Raw genomic sequence first — 17806 nt, 5'->3', positions numbered from 1 at the left:
CTGGGACCGCGCCGGCGGCTGCGTCGGCGGAAGCGCGCCGCCGTGCCGGGAGGCGGCGGGAGCGGCGGCGGAGTCGGGGGTGCGTCGTGCCGGGTCCGGTCCCGTCCCGCCCCGTCCCGCTGGGGCCTGCGCGTCGGCCGGTGTCGCGTCGCACCATGGGCGCCCGCGCGGGCTGAGCCCCGCCGTGACGGGTAGGCCGCGTCCCCTCGCGGAGGAGCCGGGCCGCGGGTGGGCCCCGACCGGGCAGGGAGGTGTTCGCCTGGCTCCCGGCCTTCGTGGTTGTAGGGAGGGACTCTGGCGGGAGAGCGGCGAGGGGAACCGCAGGGTGTTGTTCCGAACAGCGAAAAGCTTTAATACAACGTGTGGAAGTTCTGAGTACTCTGTAGTGCTCCTGCCGTAGCATCGGTTTGCACGTAGTGAGCCCTGAAATGGAGCTGGTTGTCTCAGCTGCGGTTTTTAGGAGGAAAGGGCTTCCCTAAGTGACTTACCTGGTTCTGCCCCTCCTGGGTGGAGTTCAGGGAGAGACTAGACATGACTGAACCAAGAGACATTTCTCATATCTTGACCATGCTGGAAATGCATTTAAAAATAAATCTTTCTTAAAGCTCTGAATGTAGTTCCTGCTGACGGCCTGGTTCCCCGGTCTTACCATCTCAAAGGTTATGTGGTTGGATTAGTACATAGGAGTAGTTTGATTCAGAGAATGGATCCGTTTTGTTTACGTCTTTGGCTTGGGCAGATTGAAAGGCTCTTGCTTCCTTTCTTCTGGTAGGGTCAACTTTATTTACCTAAATCTGATCCTGTTTAATATTGTCTTGTAATATTTAAGTGACTATGTAGAGATAAAACAGATTCTGCTCTGATAGTTTATTACACGCCCCTGGGTAGGACAGAATTGCAGCAAGTGGTTAATATCCTTGTCTGGGACCAAGGAGAACATGCATTCAGTTTCCTTGTTTACCGCAGACTTTTGATTATAAGCTTGAGCCAAGCTCCTGCCACAACTGATGGTTTGTGGATCTGGGTCTAAACTCTGTTGATAGCATTAAATCAGAAATGAAATATGGTGTTTAAGGATCAAAATAGAAGAACTCAGATTAGTTGCCCTGAATGAGCATATGTTGAGTAACTTCCCCACAAATTGTTTATATGTACCTAATTGATTAAGTCACAAATCTGACCTTGCTGCGGTGCACTTCAAACAAACAAAAAAGTTTGTATTTAAGTTGAAATGTTGATGTTAAGTCATGAAAATATCAGTAAATTCAGACTCCACTTGATGCTTCAGACACATCCAAACTATTTTGGTGGTATCCTTATGTGTTCTGGGACAGAGCAGAAAAGCCAATTACTGAAATTAATCATTGTCTTCTCTTGTGATGTTCTCAACCTGAGTGATAGATGCTGTAGTAAGCATATTGGATTCAAGTAAAACATACTTGTGTACCCAGTGTATTTTGCAGGTGACTTAGTCATTACTGCTGGATGGCTCTTGTTGAAGAATGGCTTCTTTTAATTTGAGTTGTTGGAAAAGACAAAAAAAATTGAATTCAAGCAGTCATAGTAATGAGAGACAACCCCATCCTGAAAGTTAATATGTGAAAATGATAAATGAAGAATGCATTAATATTACAGAGAGGCTATGACATAAATGGGAGTTATGCTCAATCCCATGGAGATAATATACTGGCTCCCAGCTGATGCTTTAAAGTTAAGTAACCAGGTAATACCTTGAAGGTCAGGAAAGCCCCGTAAAAGCATTCAGTATAAACCAGAAAATATTTGCTGGGAAGATGAATCAGGATATAGATGCCAGGTTGCATGTGAGACTCAGGTGAGTCCCCTGCAGCAAGTAGAAAGCTCAGGTGGTTTGGGGGTTTTTATCTATTTATTTATTTATTTGTTCATTGTCACCCTGTGAAGTGAAAACCTATAAAGCAGAGAAACTGATGACCAAGCAGAAAGAATGTGATGAAAATGTTAAACTTGTATTGGACAGTTCTATGAAGTTAGAAAATTCCTGAAGTAAAGGGACTCTGAGCTTTGTAATGATGAGCCTCCCATCTGGAAAGTTAGCTTAAAGGTCGAATTGGCTTTTTTCACTGATGTTTCGCTGGAAAACATCAGACCAATAAATGTGAAGGTAGTGTGGCAAGGCTGGCATCCATAAATGAAAGGAGGGGTGGTGCTGGCACTTGCTATCCCCATAGGGGCTTCGTGATGGCTTAAAAAAAAAAGGCTAACAGATTTGTTAAGGCAGGGTTAAAATTGACCTGTGTGAATTTTTTTTTTTTTTTTTTTTTTTAAGGCTTATGAGGATAGGAAGAATTGTGTCGGTAGTTGGATCTAAAACTGCATTTATACCACTGTATTTACAACAGATAACCAAAAGGATGCATTTTAAAATGCTCGTGCTTTTTGAGAGATTGCTTTTAGTAAAATGTCACGTTTGTATGTTCTGCAGAAGACTCAGTAAGGACAATGAGACTTTTAAGTAGATGAATGGCCCAAATGTTGCCATTCTACAAACCTGTCAGTGTATCTGCTTGCTCAAATACGATACTGATAAACCATCCCAATGACCCCTTAGTATTTAGAACAGGAAGCCCTCCTGCAGATCTGGGGAAATATTCTTTCCTAGAGTGGCAAATTTGAACCTTTGCCATCTTGAACTTGAGCATGGCAATAGCCTCACAGTTACTGTCCATCCTCTTTTATTAAAATAGTGCCTGTCTGGCGAGTCAGATATAAAAAGTAAGAAATCCTGGCACAATAGGCCTAAACAATACAAATTGCTAAGGATATATGGGCAGTCAGAGCAGCAAGACTGTTTCACTTAAATTTGTCCAGGAGACAAGAAACAAAGCTCAACCAGAGCTGTCTGGCATCCAGCACTCCAGGGTGCAACTCTTTCAGCTTTCTTCTGGAAAAAGTAGCGTACAGCTGAAACTGGCAGTTCTGTAGCTTGCATTCATTAATAATTTCCTATCAACTGAGCTACAAGGGCTGTAGTAGTTTTCACATGACATATCACCTTCTCTTTGGAGGTTTGTACTGCAGTGTTGCGGAATACACAAGCTGACTGCTCTCCAGTCATGCCATCCTCACTGGCATCTGTTCGTTAATATGAGGTCTGCTCATATTGCTCCTGTTACAAGGTGCTATAGCTTCTCTTGTCTTCTAGGCAGAATTAAATTGCTCTCTACAGCCACCTGAGGTTCACCTCTGCTGTTTTCTCCTCCTCTGTTGCACTATATTAACATTGGCAACATACCATAATGCAGCACTAAGGTAGCTCTTGGTGAATCCTCTGTATCCACTGTATGACTGGATAACTGCACTTTGGGCCATCTATTTGTGTGGCATGTTGCCCAGCCAGCCTGGTTAGACTTGTCAAGGATACTAATGCCAAGCAGGAAGGAATTCGGGATAATGAATCCAGTCTGCATAACACCAGATGCAACATGTGGCCTTTATTGCAAATTTATTCTGTTTTCATTTGCTTAACCTTTATGTTGCCGTTTCTGCTCATTCCAAAGAACATAGCCTCTGAACGTGGAAAACCTCAAAATTCAATCACTTGGAAACTGCCACTCAAATGAATTGTGATACAGTGTGTCAGGACAGAGAAGCAAAACACTTGGATAATCAGTGTCTGTTGGGAATGTCAGGTCTTCAGATGACTGAATCATGAAATGTCAGAAATAGCCACAGCCGGGTTAGAGTGATACAAGTTACTTCATTGGCACTTGGCCAAGCAATCTGCTCAGACTCACTACGCGAAAAATCCCCTAAGAAATTGCGTGAACTATGACGAATGTTGATTTCTAATACTTGAGTTTCTTTCATCCTTTCATCAGCTTTTGTCTATATTCTTAAGATGAGTTGGTCTTGCTGAAGAAATGGCAGTTAGGGATTGGCTGGAGGGGCCAAGAAGCAGGAATAAGGGCTGCAGGAAGCTGGATAAGCAGGTAGTCATTGGATTGTGTAAGGAACGTTTTTGCTGTACTGTCTGGTGTGCCCTCTCACAGGGGTTGTGCTTTATTCTTTACTCCTTAGCTCTTGGACCAAGCCATGGCTGCAAAATGGATTGGAAGGAAGAAGTGTTTTGCATAGCCTTTAGCACTACTTAAATGTCCAAACATGAGGAAAAACATAGGCTGTTCTTTTTCAAGTTAGTTTAGTTGCTCTTTACCTAGTGTTAGATGATGTATGCGCAGTTATAACAACGTTTTTGAATTGATTCATGATTTCTAAGCATATTCCTGGCTACTTAGTTTCAACAGGTTGAAAGAGATTGGAAATGAAAACGGCTTTGAGATTTCACAGAATCACAGCATGTTAGGGATTGGAAGGGACCTCAAAAGATCATCTAGTCCAATCTCCCCGCCGGAGGAGGAACACCTAGATGAGGCTACACAGGAATGCGTCCAGGAGGGTTTTGAATGTCTCCAGAGAAGGAGACTCCACTACCTCCCTGGGCAGCCTGTTCCAGTGTTCTGTCACCCTCACTGTGAAGAAGTTTCTCCTCATATTTACGTGGAACCTCCTGTGTTCCAGTTTATACCCATTGTCCCTCATCCTATCATTGGTTGTCACCAAGAAGAGCTTGGCTCCATCCTCGTGACACTCACCCTTCACATATTTATAAACATTAGTGAGGTCCCCCCTCAGTCTCCTCTTCTCCAAGCTAAAGAGACCCAGCTCCCTCAGCCTTTCCTCACAAGCAAGATGCTCCACTCCCTTAATCATCTTTGTTGCCCTGCGCTGGACTCTCTCCAGCAGTTCCCTGTCCTTCTTGAACTGAGGGGCCCAGAACTGGACACAATATTCTAGATGCGGTCTCACCAGGGCAGAGTAGAGGGGAAGGAGAACCTCTCTCGACCTCCTAACCACCCCCCTTCTAATACACCCCAGGATGCCATTGGCCTTCTTGGCCGCAAGGGCACAGCGCTGGCTCATGGTCATCCTGCTGTCCACCAGGACCCCCAGGTCCCTTTCCCCTACACTGCTCTCTAACAGGTCGTTCCCCAACTTTATACTGGAACCTGGGGTTGTTCCTGCCCAGATGCAAGACTCTACACTTGCCCTTATTATATTTCATTAAATTTTTCCCCGCCCAACTCTCCAGCCTGTCCAGGTCTTGCTGGATGGCAGCACAGCCTTCTGGTGTGTCAGCCACTCCTCCCAGTTTGGTGTCATCAGCAAACTTGCTGACAGTGCACGCTGTTCCCTCATCCAAGTCGTTGATGAATATATTGAATAGTACTGGTCCCAGTACTGACCCTTGAGGCACTCCACTAGATACAGGCCTCCAACCAGACTCTGCCCCATTGACCACAACTCTCTGGCTTCTTTCCTTCAGCCAGTTCACAGTCCACCTCACTGCCCGATCATCCAGTCCACACTTCCTCAGTTTAGCCATGAGGATGCTGTGGGAGATTGTGTCAAATGCTTTACTGAAATCAAGATAGACCACATCCAGTGCTTTGCCATCATCAATCCACCTCGTTATGTCCTCATAAAAGGCTATGAGGCTGGTCAAGCACGACTTCCCCTTGGTGAAGCCATGTTGACTGCCCCTAATGACCCTCTTATCCTTGATATACCTTGATATGACACCAAGGATAAGTTTTTCCATCACCTTTCCAGGGATGGAGGTGAGGCTGACCGGTCTATAGTTACCCAGGTCCTCCTTCTTGCCCTTTTTGAAGACTGGAGTGACATTTGCTTTCCTCCAGTCCTCAGGCATCTCTCTCGTTTCCCAAGACTTGGCGAAGATGGTGGAGAGTGGCCTAGCAATGATTTCAGCCAGCTCCCTCAGCACCCGCGGGTGCATCCCATCTGGACCCATGGATTTATGGATGTCCAGATCGATTAATTGCTCCCTAACCCAATCCTCATCAACTAAGGCAAACTCCTCCATTGTCCTGCCTTCCTCTGGGGCCTCAGGGGTACGGGGCTCCTCAGGACAGCCTCCGGCAGAGTAGACAAAGAAGGCATTCAGTAACTCTGCCTTCTCTGTATCTTCTGTCGCCAGGGCACCCACCTCATTCATCAGTGGACCTACATTGACTCTAGTGTTAGCTTTATCAGCCATGTATTTGAAGAAGCTCTTTCTGTTGTCCTTGACCCCTCTCGCAAGGTTTAATTCTAAGGCAGCCTTAGCTTTCCTGGTTGCCTCCCTACATCCTCTGACAACAGCCTTATATTCTTCCCAAACGGCCAGCCCCTCCTTCCATGATTTGTAAACCCTCCTCTTCCACTTGAGTTTGCCCAGCAGTTCCCTGTTTAACCACGCAGGTCTCCTGGCTCCCTTCCTTGACTTCCTGCGCGTCGGGATGCACTGATCTTGAGCTTGGTAGCAGCAGTCCCTGAATGTTAACCAACTATCTTGGGCCCCTTTACCTTCAACTACACTTGCCCACGGGACTTCCCCTAGCAATTGCTTGAAAAGGTCAAAGTTGGCCCTATTGAAGTCCAGGGTTGTGATTCTGCTTGGTATTCTGTTCCTGCCACATGAAATCCTGAACTCCACCATCTCATGGTCGCTGCAGTCAAGGCAGCCCTCAACCTTTACCACTTCAACCAGACCCTCCTTGTTAGTGAGGACGAGATCCAGCAGCGCACCTCTCCTAGTCAGCTCCTCCACCATTTGCATCAGGAAGTTATCATCAATGCACTGGAGGAACCTCCTGGACTGTGGATGGCTGGCTGAGTAGTCCTTCCAGCAAACATCAGGGTAGTTAACAGCTGCTTAATCAGGAGAAGGAGGAGGAAGAAGAGGAGAGAGAGTGCCTTGAGGGGAGACAAAGGTGTCTGTGATCAGCTCTGGACACTTGAAGTTCCAGAGCAGTGTGGAAGCCTGAGCAATAGATACAAGAGGAAGTACTTGTTTCTTTAGCTGCTAAGATACATTTTAAAGCCAGTGCAGCATCTTTTTCCCCCCCAATAATTAGGATTCTGCTTTAGGGAAGCTTCTGCCCTCACTCCCTTAATTGAATGTGGTTTATTCTATGTTGAATGCAGCTGAACTGAAATTTCTGTAAAGAATCAGAACATGCAGCTACATGAACAAAAGTCATTGATTTCACATAATGGCCAGAATGTTTAATAAATGGAGATTACTTGTTTCTTTCTGGACCTAAACCTTTCTTTATTGCACAAATCACAGAGGCTTATTTTAAATACACTAACTTGTCTGTTTTTTCATTACTTACAAATTGACTCACAGCAAAAATATGCTTTGGATCCAGTGGAGGGGGAAGGAATCTATGTCTTCTGTAGCACAAAAAGGCATACACTAATTTCATGTAAAATGATGAAAGGCAATGAAAGCTATGCTTTCCTGCAACTTTATCATGATGTCTGGGCTAAGTTTGAAAAAAAAAACCCTCTTAAAAAGTCTTGCAACTGTTTTATAATTGCTCTGTTAAATACAGTTTAACTCTTCTCTCTTTCTCCTTTTTTCAGAAAAATGAGTGGTGGGTTGGCACCAAGCAAAAGCACAGTGTATGTGTCCAATTTACCCTTTGCTTTGACAAACAATGATCTATACAGGGTAAGTTCAAGAGCTGCATTGTGCAGATTAAACTTGTTGACAACAATTTTGAGTGTAGATACAATGCTGATATGTATTTCTTACTTTAAAAAGTTTGTATTTATAAATTTATTACTAATGAAACACAATCGTATATTATTAAGTCTTTTTTTATTTTGTTTTCTATTTCAGATCTTTTCAAAGTATGGGAAAGTTGTCAAGTAAGTGACCTGATATCGCCTGCTATTTTTGTACCTTTCGTTTTAAATATTTAATGTCTTTGCTCAACTTGAAAGTCTTGTGCTTATTATAATTTAAGTATGAATGTGGAACTATACTGAAGTTCTCTTCATTTTTAATAAAGTATAAATCGAATTAACAACTGGAAGTTCTTCCAGTTACACACATAATAGAAGAATACTTGTGTTGGGTACAGGGTTTGCTAATCACTTCTTGAGAGCAAGTAGAAATTTGTTATATACCAATGGTCTTTGTTTCTGAAATAGTTGAAACAGTATTTTTCTAGTAAGTGTTGTTCCCCTTCACCCAAATACCACCTAGGCTACAAGTGGATAAGTGTAGAAGTGGGAGCTTCTGCTTAGTGAACTAGATGTCACAATTCCCACAAACAGTTCCCACAACTGTAATGTACAATTCCTGTAATTGTGGTTACTTGCTACTGTGATTGCTTTGTATTATAGTTACGATTAGGCATAAGGCTGCATAGTAACAGCTTTTAATATGTGGGGTATTCATGAACAATGCTTGTGAATAGAATACGTGCCTGTGTTCAAATGATAGAAACAAATGCCACAGTAAGGAACTTCCTGTTTTGTTTCTGTATTTTTTTTAACTGGTCAGAATAATGAGACACAAGAAATCAGTTTTCAGCCCTACACCAGCAAAGTCTACTCTAACTTTTAGTAGCTGCTGTAATAATCTGTGAGATAGAGAGCTAAATTCAAACTTTTTGAAGTCTCAGGACTGTGTTTCAGGGGACAAATATCAGGAAAAGCCAGACTACAACTTCAAAAAACATGTTTTTTAAATTGACTGAGAGGAAAACCCTTATCTAGGGCTCTGGCAAACATGCAGTGACCAATACAACTGGGCACCTACAGTCTCTATTGTTTCCAGGGTGGGGTATCTGTTTCAGTTGATTGCTGAACTACTGATTTAGAAAAAATCTTGAGCAAAGGTTATAGTAACACTGGTGTTTGATATGCATTGAGGGGCCCGTTCTCCATAAATTCAACACTTCTGATCTCCCTGCTGCCATTCAGTATTTTACCTATACTCTGTGTGTTTGGGAGTAGTGGTCTCCTACTGTCTTGGCTTTTGAACTTGTTTGATAGGAAGATGAGAATTGTATGAAGTACTGGCTGCAGGAATCATTGCTTATTCTAAAGGCGTCATAGCACCATTCTCTCTTTTTTCCTTTATTAGTAGTTTCTAGTGTTTTATTTACTTTTTTTTTGACTGTCATAGACAACAGAAATGATATTTTCAGGTGCCCATGCAGAAGAAATCCTATGCTGCATCCTGTGTTAAAGTAGCTATTTTAGAACTTGCAATTCTATATGCATAGTTACTGTTTTCCCCCACCTATATATTATTTTGCAAAAAAAATCACTTACCAATACCTCATTTTTCCTGCCATTTTGTCTAGAAATTAAGAGAAAGAAAGAAATTAAAGAAAGCAAGAAATTAAACCAAATGCAGAGTCACAGAATAACATGTGTAAAACACTACTATGATTTTGTTTTTTAATCTAGCAAAATTTGTTTCGCGTTTGCCCCTTTGAAAGCTGACCTGACTATAAACCAACCATGCATCTACTGTGGGATTCTACGGATATTGCCATTTTGCAGTGAAACTGAGGCTAACAAGGATCAGTTTTCATCTTTATAACTAGTTATTAATTCCCAAGAAAAACCTTTTCAAATACTAGCTTGATTTCTGTAGAGTCTTTGTTCAGAGACTTTCAAACACTTTACAGAAAGCTTTGCAGTGTCATCTGGGTCAGCTTTAACTCAATAAGCTTTAATAGACTTTTTTTTACAGCGTGTCTTGACTCAGCAAAATCGTGCTGACTTTTCTTTGTAATGCATTTCTCACCCCAGTATATGCTGACTATTATGATTTCAGCTCAGTTTGCCCAGTGAGAAGTCAGACTTTCTAGGGCCCCAAGAAGTTGCTGACTTCTTAAAGATTTGTCACACTTGCTTCTTTCTACGCTTGCGTTATTAACTGGTATGTTCACTATTTCAATTAGAAGCCTGACAGTCGTATTTGGGTTCTGTTGGAACTCTTGGAAGAGTAACTTGGCAAAAGAATTAACAGACTTGTTCTAAAGTCAGTTTTATTGACACTTCAACTCAATGTATTCAATTGAACACATCCTTGTCCAAGAGGCTTTGGTAGAAAACCTGTTCTAAGCTCTTTCATTCTGTGCATGTATTTGAGGGAAAACTGAGCTTTCTTTATTGAGCTTTTATTTTATATACCTTCTGCTGTGTAGGTCATCTGTTACTTATACAGGTTCTCTGGTAGGCCTTCTGCATTGAAGTGGGATTTGTTTGGGTTTTTTTTTTAAAAAGGTCCTATTATTTCTTACAATTTTGGCTTGCCTTATGGCTGAACCTGGTTCTACCTGTGATGGACACAGGAAGGAGTTTATTCCCTACTTTTTAACATGTACTTTTATTTTTATGTACATGCAGACTGGCATCCTGTTTCCGGATCTTTGTTTGGTTGTTTTATTTGGGGTTTTTTTGTCGGTTTGGGGGATTTTTTTTAAGGGCTAAATACAATTGATATTAAGATTGAAAGAACTGAGGTTGTGTGGGGTCCCCCCCTTTCACCTCTTGTCATTCTTTTTCTGTCGTTTGCACTGTATATAAATCTTTCTTGAATTTGATGATGTGCTGCTGGAGCTGTTGATTCCAATGTTAGACTGAAGACTTAATTTGGATGTCATGTAAAACAACACATGCATCCATTACCTGCTTGGATTCCAGTTGGAGATAGTTGTGGAGCAATGCTGCATATACTTTCTGTTTCCTGTCGTGAACATGTTTAGCTGGTTAGTCCTACTGGAACATAGAATCTTCAGTATGGATGCAGTTCAATACACTGTTTTTCAGCAATAATAGCGATGTTCAAGATTATTCCAGAATTTTAATTTTACCTCTGGTGTGTGTAGCTCCCTCCAGTTGAGCTGTCTGCAAAACTAAAGAGTATGTTCTCTATTCTGCAAGTCATCCAAGGGAATAAAGAATGATACTGGAACCAGGAAAACCCCACACACTTTTTAAAACCATCTCCACTCTACCTGCAAGCATATGGCCTGGTTAACTGTTCCTTTGAATTTCTGTTTAATGAGCCTTTCTGTTGATAAATATACTTTATTTCCTTTTTGCTGTGTAACAAAACTACGATCCCACTGAGATCTTTAAGGAAAAGATGTCTCTGAAGTAATTTTAGTGTATCAATAATGTGGTTATGTGTTTTCAGAGTTACTATTATGAAAGACAAAGACACAAGGAAGAGCAAAGGAGTTGCCTTTATTTTGTTTTTGGATAAAGAATCTGCACAAAACTGTTCTCGGGCACTTAATAACAAACAGGTAAATTGTGGGAAGTTGTTATGGTAGGAGGGTTGGATTTACAGCCCCAAAATATTTACCTCTTTTTCCAATCTGCTATAGTTGTTTGGAAGAGTAATAAAAGCAAGTATTGCCATTGATAATGGAAGAGCAGCAGAATTCATTCGCAGGCGTAACTACTTTGATAAGTCTAAGTGTTACGAATGTGGGGTAAGTAAAACCAAAAATGAATTATTATATTCCAGGTTTTTTATTCAGTTTGGCCATTGCTAATCCTGCCTGTGGTGCTAAAATAATGTATTCTCCAGGTACTGTCAACTTGCGCAGCAGTTTTGCCATTTTCAAGAACGATAATAGCCCTTTTGTCTTTTATTTGGGTTTTTGTGGGTGTGGGAAAATATGTGCTTAGAATTGCTATTTAATGTGCTGATGAGCAGACAGAGAAAAGTATCTGTAAAAGCTGTATGAGAAGGAAAAACTCTTAATTTTGTTTCAAAATACCTGCTTTTTCTTTATCTTTGGAAGGTCGTGATACAGTTGATGGTAAAATAAATATTGGAAACAATGGTTTTTACACAAAATAAGCATGTGTTAAATTTTAGGCAATTCCTCACTTTTCATTAATATAATAACATTGGAGATTGCAATTTGGATAGTATTTAACATCAAATACAAACTTGATTTATATTCATAACACTTTTGAGAGCAAAAATGTTGACTCCTATTTCTTCAGCTGTTAATGTTGAGGTTTATATCTTGTCTTGAACATAAATTGTACTGTAGTGTATTCAGCTATTGCAGTAGCCAAGGAAAATCTACTTTGCTCCTAGTTTGTTCTCAATTTGCAGTTAAACATGCATATCGCCACCAATCTCTTAGTTTCCATGGCAAGCTTATAGAGGAGAGTTTGTCTTCTATGTGCTAATTCAGCATTCCATTTATCTTACTAATTGCATCCATTTTTTTCCCCTGTGAACGGTCTTACATTATCTTTCCACATGGTATGTTTCAACATATAGTTGTTTGTAATGGTTTCTGTTAAGCAATATTTCTTTTTCTCCAAGGAAGCAGGACACTTAAGTTATGCTTGTCCTAAAAACATGTTAGGAGAGCGGGAGCCACCAAAAAAAAAAGAAAAGAAGAAGAAAAAGAAAATAGTTGAGCCAGAAGAAATGTATGTATATTTATTTACATTTTAGTACTTTTAGGCAGCTTTGTCATACTGAACACTTAAAATAAAGATCTATGTATTTTTTTCTCTCTGCACAATGCAGTGAGGAGGAAGAAGAAAGTGAAGAGGAAGGAGAAGACCCTGCTTTAGATAGCCTCAGCCAAGCCATAGCTGTTCAGGTACAAAACTGAAGCATTGTGTATTTATTATTTTTTAATTATTCAAATGTAACTCTACTTCCCTTTTTTAGCTTCTTTTCAAAGGCTCTGAGATACACTTGTAAGTCTGTCCTCTGTTAGCTGAGCAATCAGAAAAATAGTCATGTATGAATGACCAGGTACATCCTCTGGCCTCGCTCACTAGAATACCCTTGAACAACATAAATTTCTGGAGCACTTCCTTTGCCTAATGCAGTCCATTGCAGTCTCTAACAGATCTCTTCTCTCCAAATGTATTTAATACATTTTTTTGTTATGTAGCTAGGTAGCCTGACAGCTGTATTACTGTCTTCTTTAGTACTTGATAGGCTTTTGCTTCACTACACAGAGCAAGCCTGACCTGATGTTCAGATTTCTTGGCTGCCTAGTCCTCAACTGTGCCCTGTGTGCCCCTGTCCCCCCAAAAAAAGCTCTCAAGAGTTTTTAAGATAGCTTTGTCCTGAATATGACTGTAATGAGTCCAAAACTTTACATAATTTAGTAAAAAAAATGATGCAAATATGCACAATTATCCAACCCCTCCCCCCAGAAAAACCCTCCACAATTGGAAGTAAAACCTATAAATGTAAACAAGCCAAGAAACATTCCCATTTCTCTCACCATCTAAAGATTTTAACTGGGATGGCATATTTCCCAGTAAAAATAGGAAGCATCTAGTTAAACCTTTAGTTGAATAATCTTTACATCCCTGAAGATATTAATTCCCTGAATGAATGACTGCAAAAGAGAATAGATAGAAGACTTATTGGAACACAGCTGATTCAATAATGTCAATGTAAAATGCGATGCATTCTTTGCTTCAGATCTCAGCTGCCCTGTAGTTCTCTAAGTCTGCAATGTGCAAAGTTTCTTTCTTTGAAAACAGAGGCTGCTCCGTGCAGCCTCCATTGGTGCAGAAGACTTACTGTTTGCACATGAGAACTACTTTGAGAAATGTTTTCTAGTGCATTCATCACACACTTTATCTGGAAACGGAGATAAACCTATTGAATTCTCTAACTTATTAAATAATTCAATGCATATTAATAATTAGCATTATTTTTTGTAATGCATCATAATTTTTCTTAATCCTAGCTAAATCTTTTCCTTCTTACATTGTAGCAAGCCAAAATTGAGGAAGAACAACAAAGATGGACACAGACTGCAGGGGAATCTTCAATTTCAGATGATTCAAAACGTCCACGGATTAAGAAAAGCGCTTATTTCAGTGATGAGGAAGAACTCAGCGATTGAAATAATACTGGTTTATATGCATATATAATATATACAGTGTACATTTTGTAAAGTGCTACAAAGTTATCTGTAATATAGGCTTGTCTTGGTGTTGAAGACACTGAAAATCATGTTGTGGTTCTACCCTACCTCCCATCTTTTGATATCTCTCTCAAAACTTCACCCTTCAAGGCAGCTTCTTAAGAAAACAATGTGTTTCTACACTTAAATCAATAAGAATATCTGGGAGAATGCTTCTTGCAGTTAGTATCTAGACTCAAACCCTGGGAGTGAAGTCTTTCATAAGAGAATTTCCCAAGTTTGTTGGTTTGTTTTTTTTTTTTTGCTAACAGGAGTTCCTTTTAGGATCATGATGCTTTATGTATTGGCCTGTTTATTGCCTGTTTGGAAGCAGTGCTTTAGTTGTACTTTAGTAGTGTTTGAATCTTGCACTACTTCGTCTGGACAGGGTTGAATTTCAGCCTGAAGCATTGTACTAGTCTTTTAACTCTTCATGCAGAAATATAATAAATTACTGTCACATCAGCTTGGTCTGTGAAATCATTTTAAACTAAACAATACATCTGTCTTTTCCAAAAGGATAATAAAACATCTATCTTCTATCTTATGCAGTTTTATAACTTGATGTACGCTTCATAGTATTATATAACCTGTATACAATATAGGCTTCATAGGACATGCAAGTTAAAAGTGATGTGGTGATCAGTTCAGTCTTGAAATTTCATACTTAATATTTTTTAAGAGTGATAGTTCTGTTGCATTAAAAATGAGAATGGCCGTATGTTTTAAAAATGGGAATGTGCATATGTTTTAATATGCTCTAATTTGATATTGAAAGTCTCTTGCTGTGATAAGGGCTTATACTGCACTGTTTCTCCTGACTGCACTTTGGGTGTATAACGTGGTTATTATGGTTATGCATAGGTTTCTAAATATACTTGTATCTAACATAGATCACAGTCCTGTCTATCTTCTCAGGCATCTGAACCTGAGTACAAAGAGTACAAAGTTTCTTGCGTGTTTAAAAAGCAGCTTTCATGTATATATGAGACTGTCATGGTCTCTAAGCAAACCGAGTGTATGGGTGCCTATTTTGCACCTAAAGCTGTTCAGATCTTTTAAATACGGACTCCATCTTTAAATCTCTGTAGAGTTCTAGTCATGTTCTTCTAAAAAGCCACACAGACACATTAAGAACAGTACAGCAGTGATCACTGCTGCAGCAGTGATCACTCCTATAACCACAGACACATAGTGATGGTGGTAACTCTTTTATATTGGCCATCTTCTGTAGTCAGACTTTTCATTTTTAGGAGGCACGATATACAACACATTCACACTTTCACACCTGGAGGAAGAGAGCAGCTAGCCTCTGTTTCTATTTTCAGCTCTTCCTGTTGTTCATCAGGACTTGTATTGTTTTGGTTTGGTTTTTTTCCAAATATATAAACTGTAAATGTAAATATACCATTCATTCTTAACTAATACCAATTTGCATTCAAATATACAACTGGGTGCAAAGAACAGACACACACACACACGCTCTCGTCCCTCCTGTAAGCTAGTATAACACATTCTGAGGTCTTCTGTTGCTACTTTCACAAGAAATCAGAAACAAGAATAAGGTAATAAAGTGAAATATTTTTTTGTACGAACTACTCAAGCCACAGATTGGGGAGAAATATTTGTGTTCATACGTAGAAAGATCATGGACTCCATAATCTGAAGAATGTTTTTAAGACTTTGTGACCGTCTGCTGAAAGCACTATATATTCAGGCTGGTTAAATCTGAACCTTCCTTTACTGAATTTCAGAAAAATCTCTTGATAATGAATAGCTGAGTGCTAAAGTGCCAGCCGTGACTTAGTGTCTGTCAATAAATGCAAATTGCTGTACATCATGTGTGTAATAATGAAGACTGAAGAGTTCTAAACTACACTATGGAAGAAAATCTTGCTGCCAGAATGCATCTTTGCAAATGCTAGGTTAGGGCTCAATGGCAGTTACAAAATATATATATATATATATATAAAAGGAAGGCAAAACGAACAAATAAAAATATTATGGCACTACTTAAAATTGGGTTTGTTGTCTTCTCCAATACCATGTTCGATGCTGTTTTTTAAAAAAGATAGAAAACTAAAATATGACAGAGGACCAGTTTGGCATTGTCCATGACTGTGATTTGGGAATGTTTGATAGCTTGTAAGAATTAAGATTTCAGTGAAGTGACCAGGCAGCAAGTTTCAAGCTTTTATCTCATTACACTGTGTAATGTAGTAGTGGAACTCACTGCTATGAGACTTTTTTCAGATTCATAGAATCAAAAAGATTAGATTTACGTGAGGACTGTGATAGTTATTAAAAGATGTTAGATTAAATGCAGTCTCCACTCAGAAATACCCTAAATTACTGACTACCTATAGCTGTAAAATACACAGGGATATTAACAGTCTAGGAATGTTTTATTCTTACCCACTTTTCTGTTTCATATTTGCTACTGCTATCTTGTCAGAAAGAATAAAAACAAAACTGACCTTTGTTCTGACCTAATACAGCACTTTTTCAAGAGTTCCAGTAGCTGGAGCATGTCAATATATCTTTCTACTCTGCTGCTTCTGCCTCACCGCTTTCCTCATAGGATTTGCTTTTGTCAGCGTGAAGCAGTAGCTCAGTTCAGACTATTACCCCTGACCCAGCGGTGTTCCTCCGTGTTCTTTTGTTCCAAGCATAAAGTCACTTGACACAGGTGACATTAGGAAAGAAACAGATAAAAATGAGCCTGTTTCTGTGCAGAATTGGCATCTAGAATTCCTTGCCTTGAATCATCTTCCTTTAACAGTTTTCTTAACTCTGTTTGAACTTCTATTGATTAGAAGCATTTATAGGTTTTGGCTTCGAGTCAGGGTGAAGAAGAAAGCACCTAATGCCTAAAACAGGATCTAGAGGGACTTCAGAGGACTATGATTTTTGCACTTTGGTCTTGTGAAAAATTTTAAGATTCCACACTCTGTCGGCAAGATAACAAAGCATCTCTGAATGAGAAATTCAGAATACTAGCATTGGGTAACCATTAAGTCAGATAGCATGAGTACCTGTTCTACTTGCTTAAATCCAGAATTATTATCTGCAGCAATTCCTGGTGCAGCTGCTTCATTCTGAAAAAAGGCCAAAATTTGTCAACTAAGTCCCTTTTTGATCTTTGAACACCAAGGGATTTGCTCCTGTTCGTGCCCAACCTCGCATACTCCAAGCATCATGGCTTCAGGCTTCCATCTGAGCCCGATCAGTGCTGAGAAGCTAGGCGGAGTGTTAACTAGGCTCCTAATTTAGATCAGACCAACAGAGTGCAATTAGTTTTCGAAACATGAGTGAGGGAGTGGTGTTTTTGTCAGAGTTTGGAATCTTCAAGCACCAGCTCAGGATGAAGAAAACAGCTTTAGTGGCTGCGTAGCTCTGGGTCGGACAGATGAGGCTGCGTAGCCATATTATCAAATAAGAGGAAAAATAAAATGCCTTGTAGAACACCTTCCTGTTATTCTTACAAAAACCACAGGGGTTTGTGGGTGGGGTTCTTGTGTTGCTTTGAGGGTTTTTTTAGTACTTTGAGGGCCTAGCTTAAGCTAGTGAGTTGAATGCTAGTTTCAGAGTACATATAACGTGTCTCTGATTATAGTGAAAATGACATTAAGTGGTAGACATATTTTTATTTTTCAAAAAATAATATCAAAACCTTGGATCTTTCTGCAAACATTCCATTATTAGATTTTGTCTTTTGTATTTTCAAAAGAGCCTGAAAATTGTCGAAATAATGTTTTCTGGGTCATGGGACCTCTTGCCTCTGGAAATGGCTGAGTAGTGTCTCAACAGCCACCAGAAGATGACTTTTATCTGTCTTTGGGGAAGAAGCAGGTATGGACAGGGGATAGGGATGATTAGCTTAACTGGCTATAAATGGTATTATGCTGTGCCTGTGCAGCACTTGTTAAACCATTGCAGCTACGGGACACTGGAGTAATTTAGTCCATGTTTAGTGG

The 17806-nt window shown here is 40.1% G+C and overlaps 1 protein-coding gene across 1 annotated transcript; it reads left to right on the top strand.

The window, feature by feature from the left end:
• The first annotated feature begins 30 nt into the window (after window positions 1–30).
• On the top strand, window positions 31–15813 carry ZCRB1 (zinc finger CCHC-type and RNA binding motif containing 1). The gene is made up of 8 exons (XM_065648197.1): window positions 31–191; window positions 7474–7561; window positions 7733–7761; window positions 11057–11168; window positions 11250–11357; window positions 12212–12321; window positions 12422–12497; window positions 13638–15813. Exons 2-8 carry the CDS (start codon window positions 7478–7480, stop codon window positions 13767–13769), a joined length of 651 nt encoding a protein of 216 aa, XP_065504269.1. The 5' UTR covers window positions 31–191; window positions 7474–7477; the 3' UTR covers window positions 13770–15813.
• The last annotated feature ends 1993 nt before the right edge of the window (window positions 15814–17806 follow it).

This window comes from Caloenas nicobarica, chromosome 1 (genome assembly GCF_036013445.1).
Source record: "Caloenas nicobarica isolate bCalNic1 chromosome 1, bCalNic1.hap1, whole genome shotgun sequence".
NCBI classification, from domain to species: Eukaryota; Metazoa; Chordata; class Aves; order Columbiformes; family Columbidae; genus Caloenas; species Caloenas nicobarica.
This window is presented reverse-complemented; position numbering and strand designations above follow the sequence as displayed.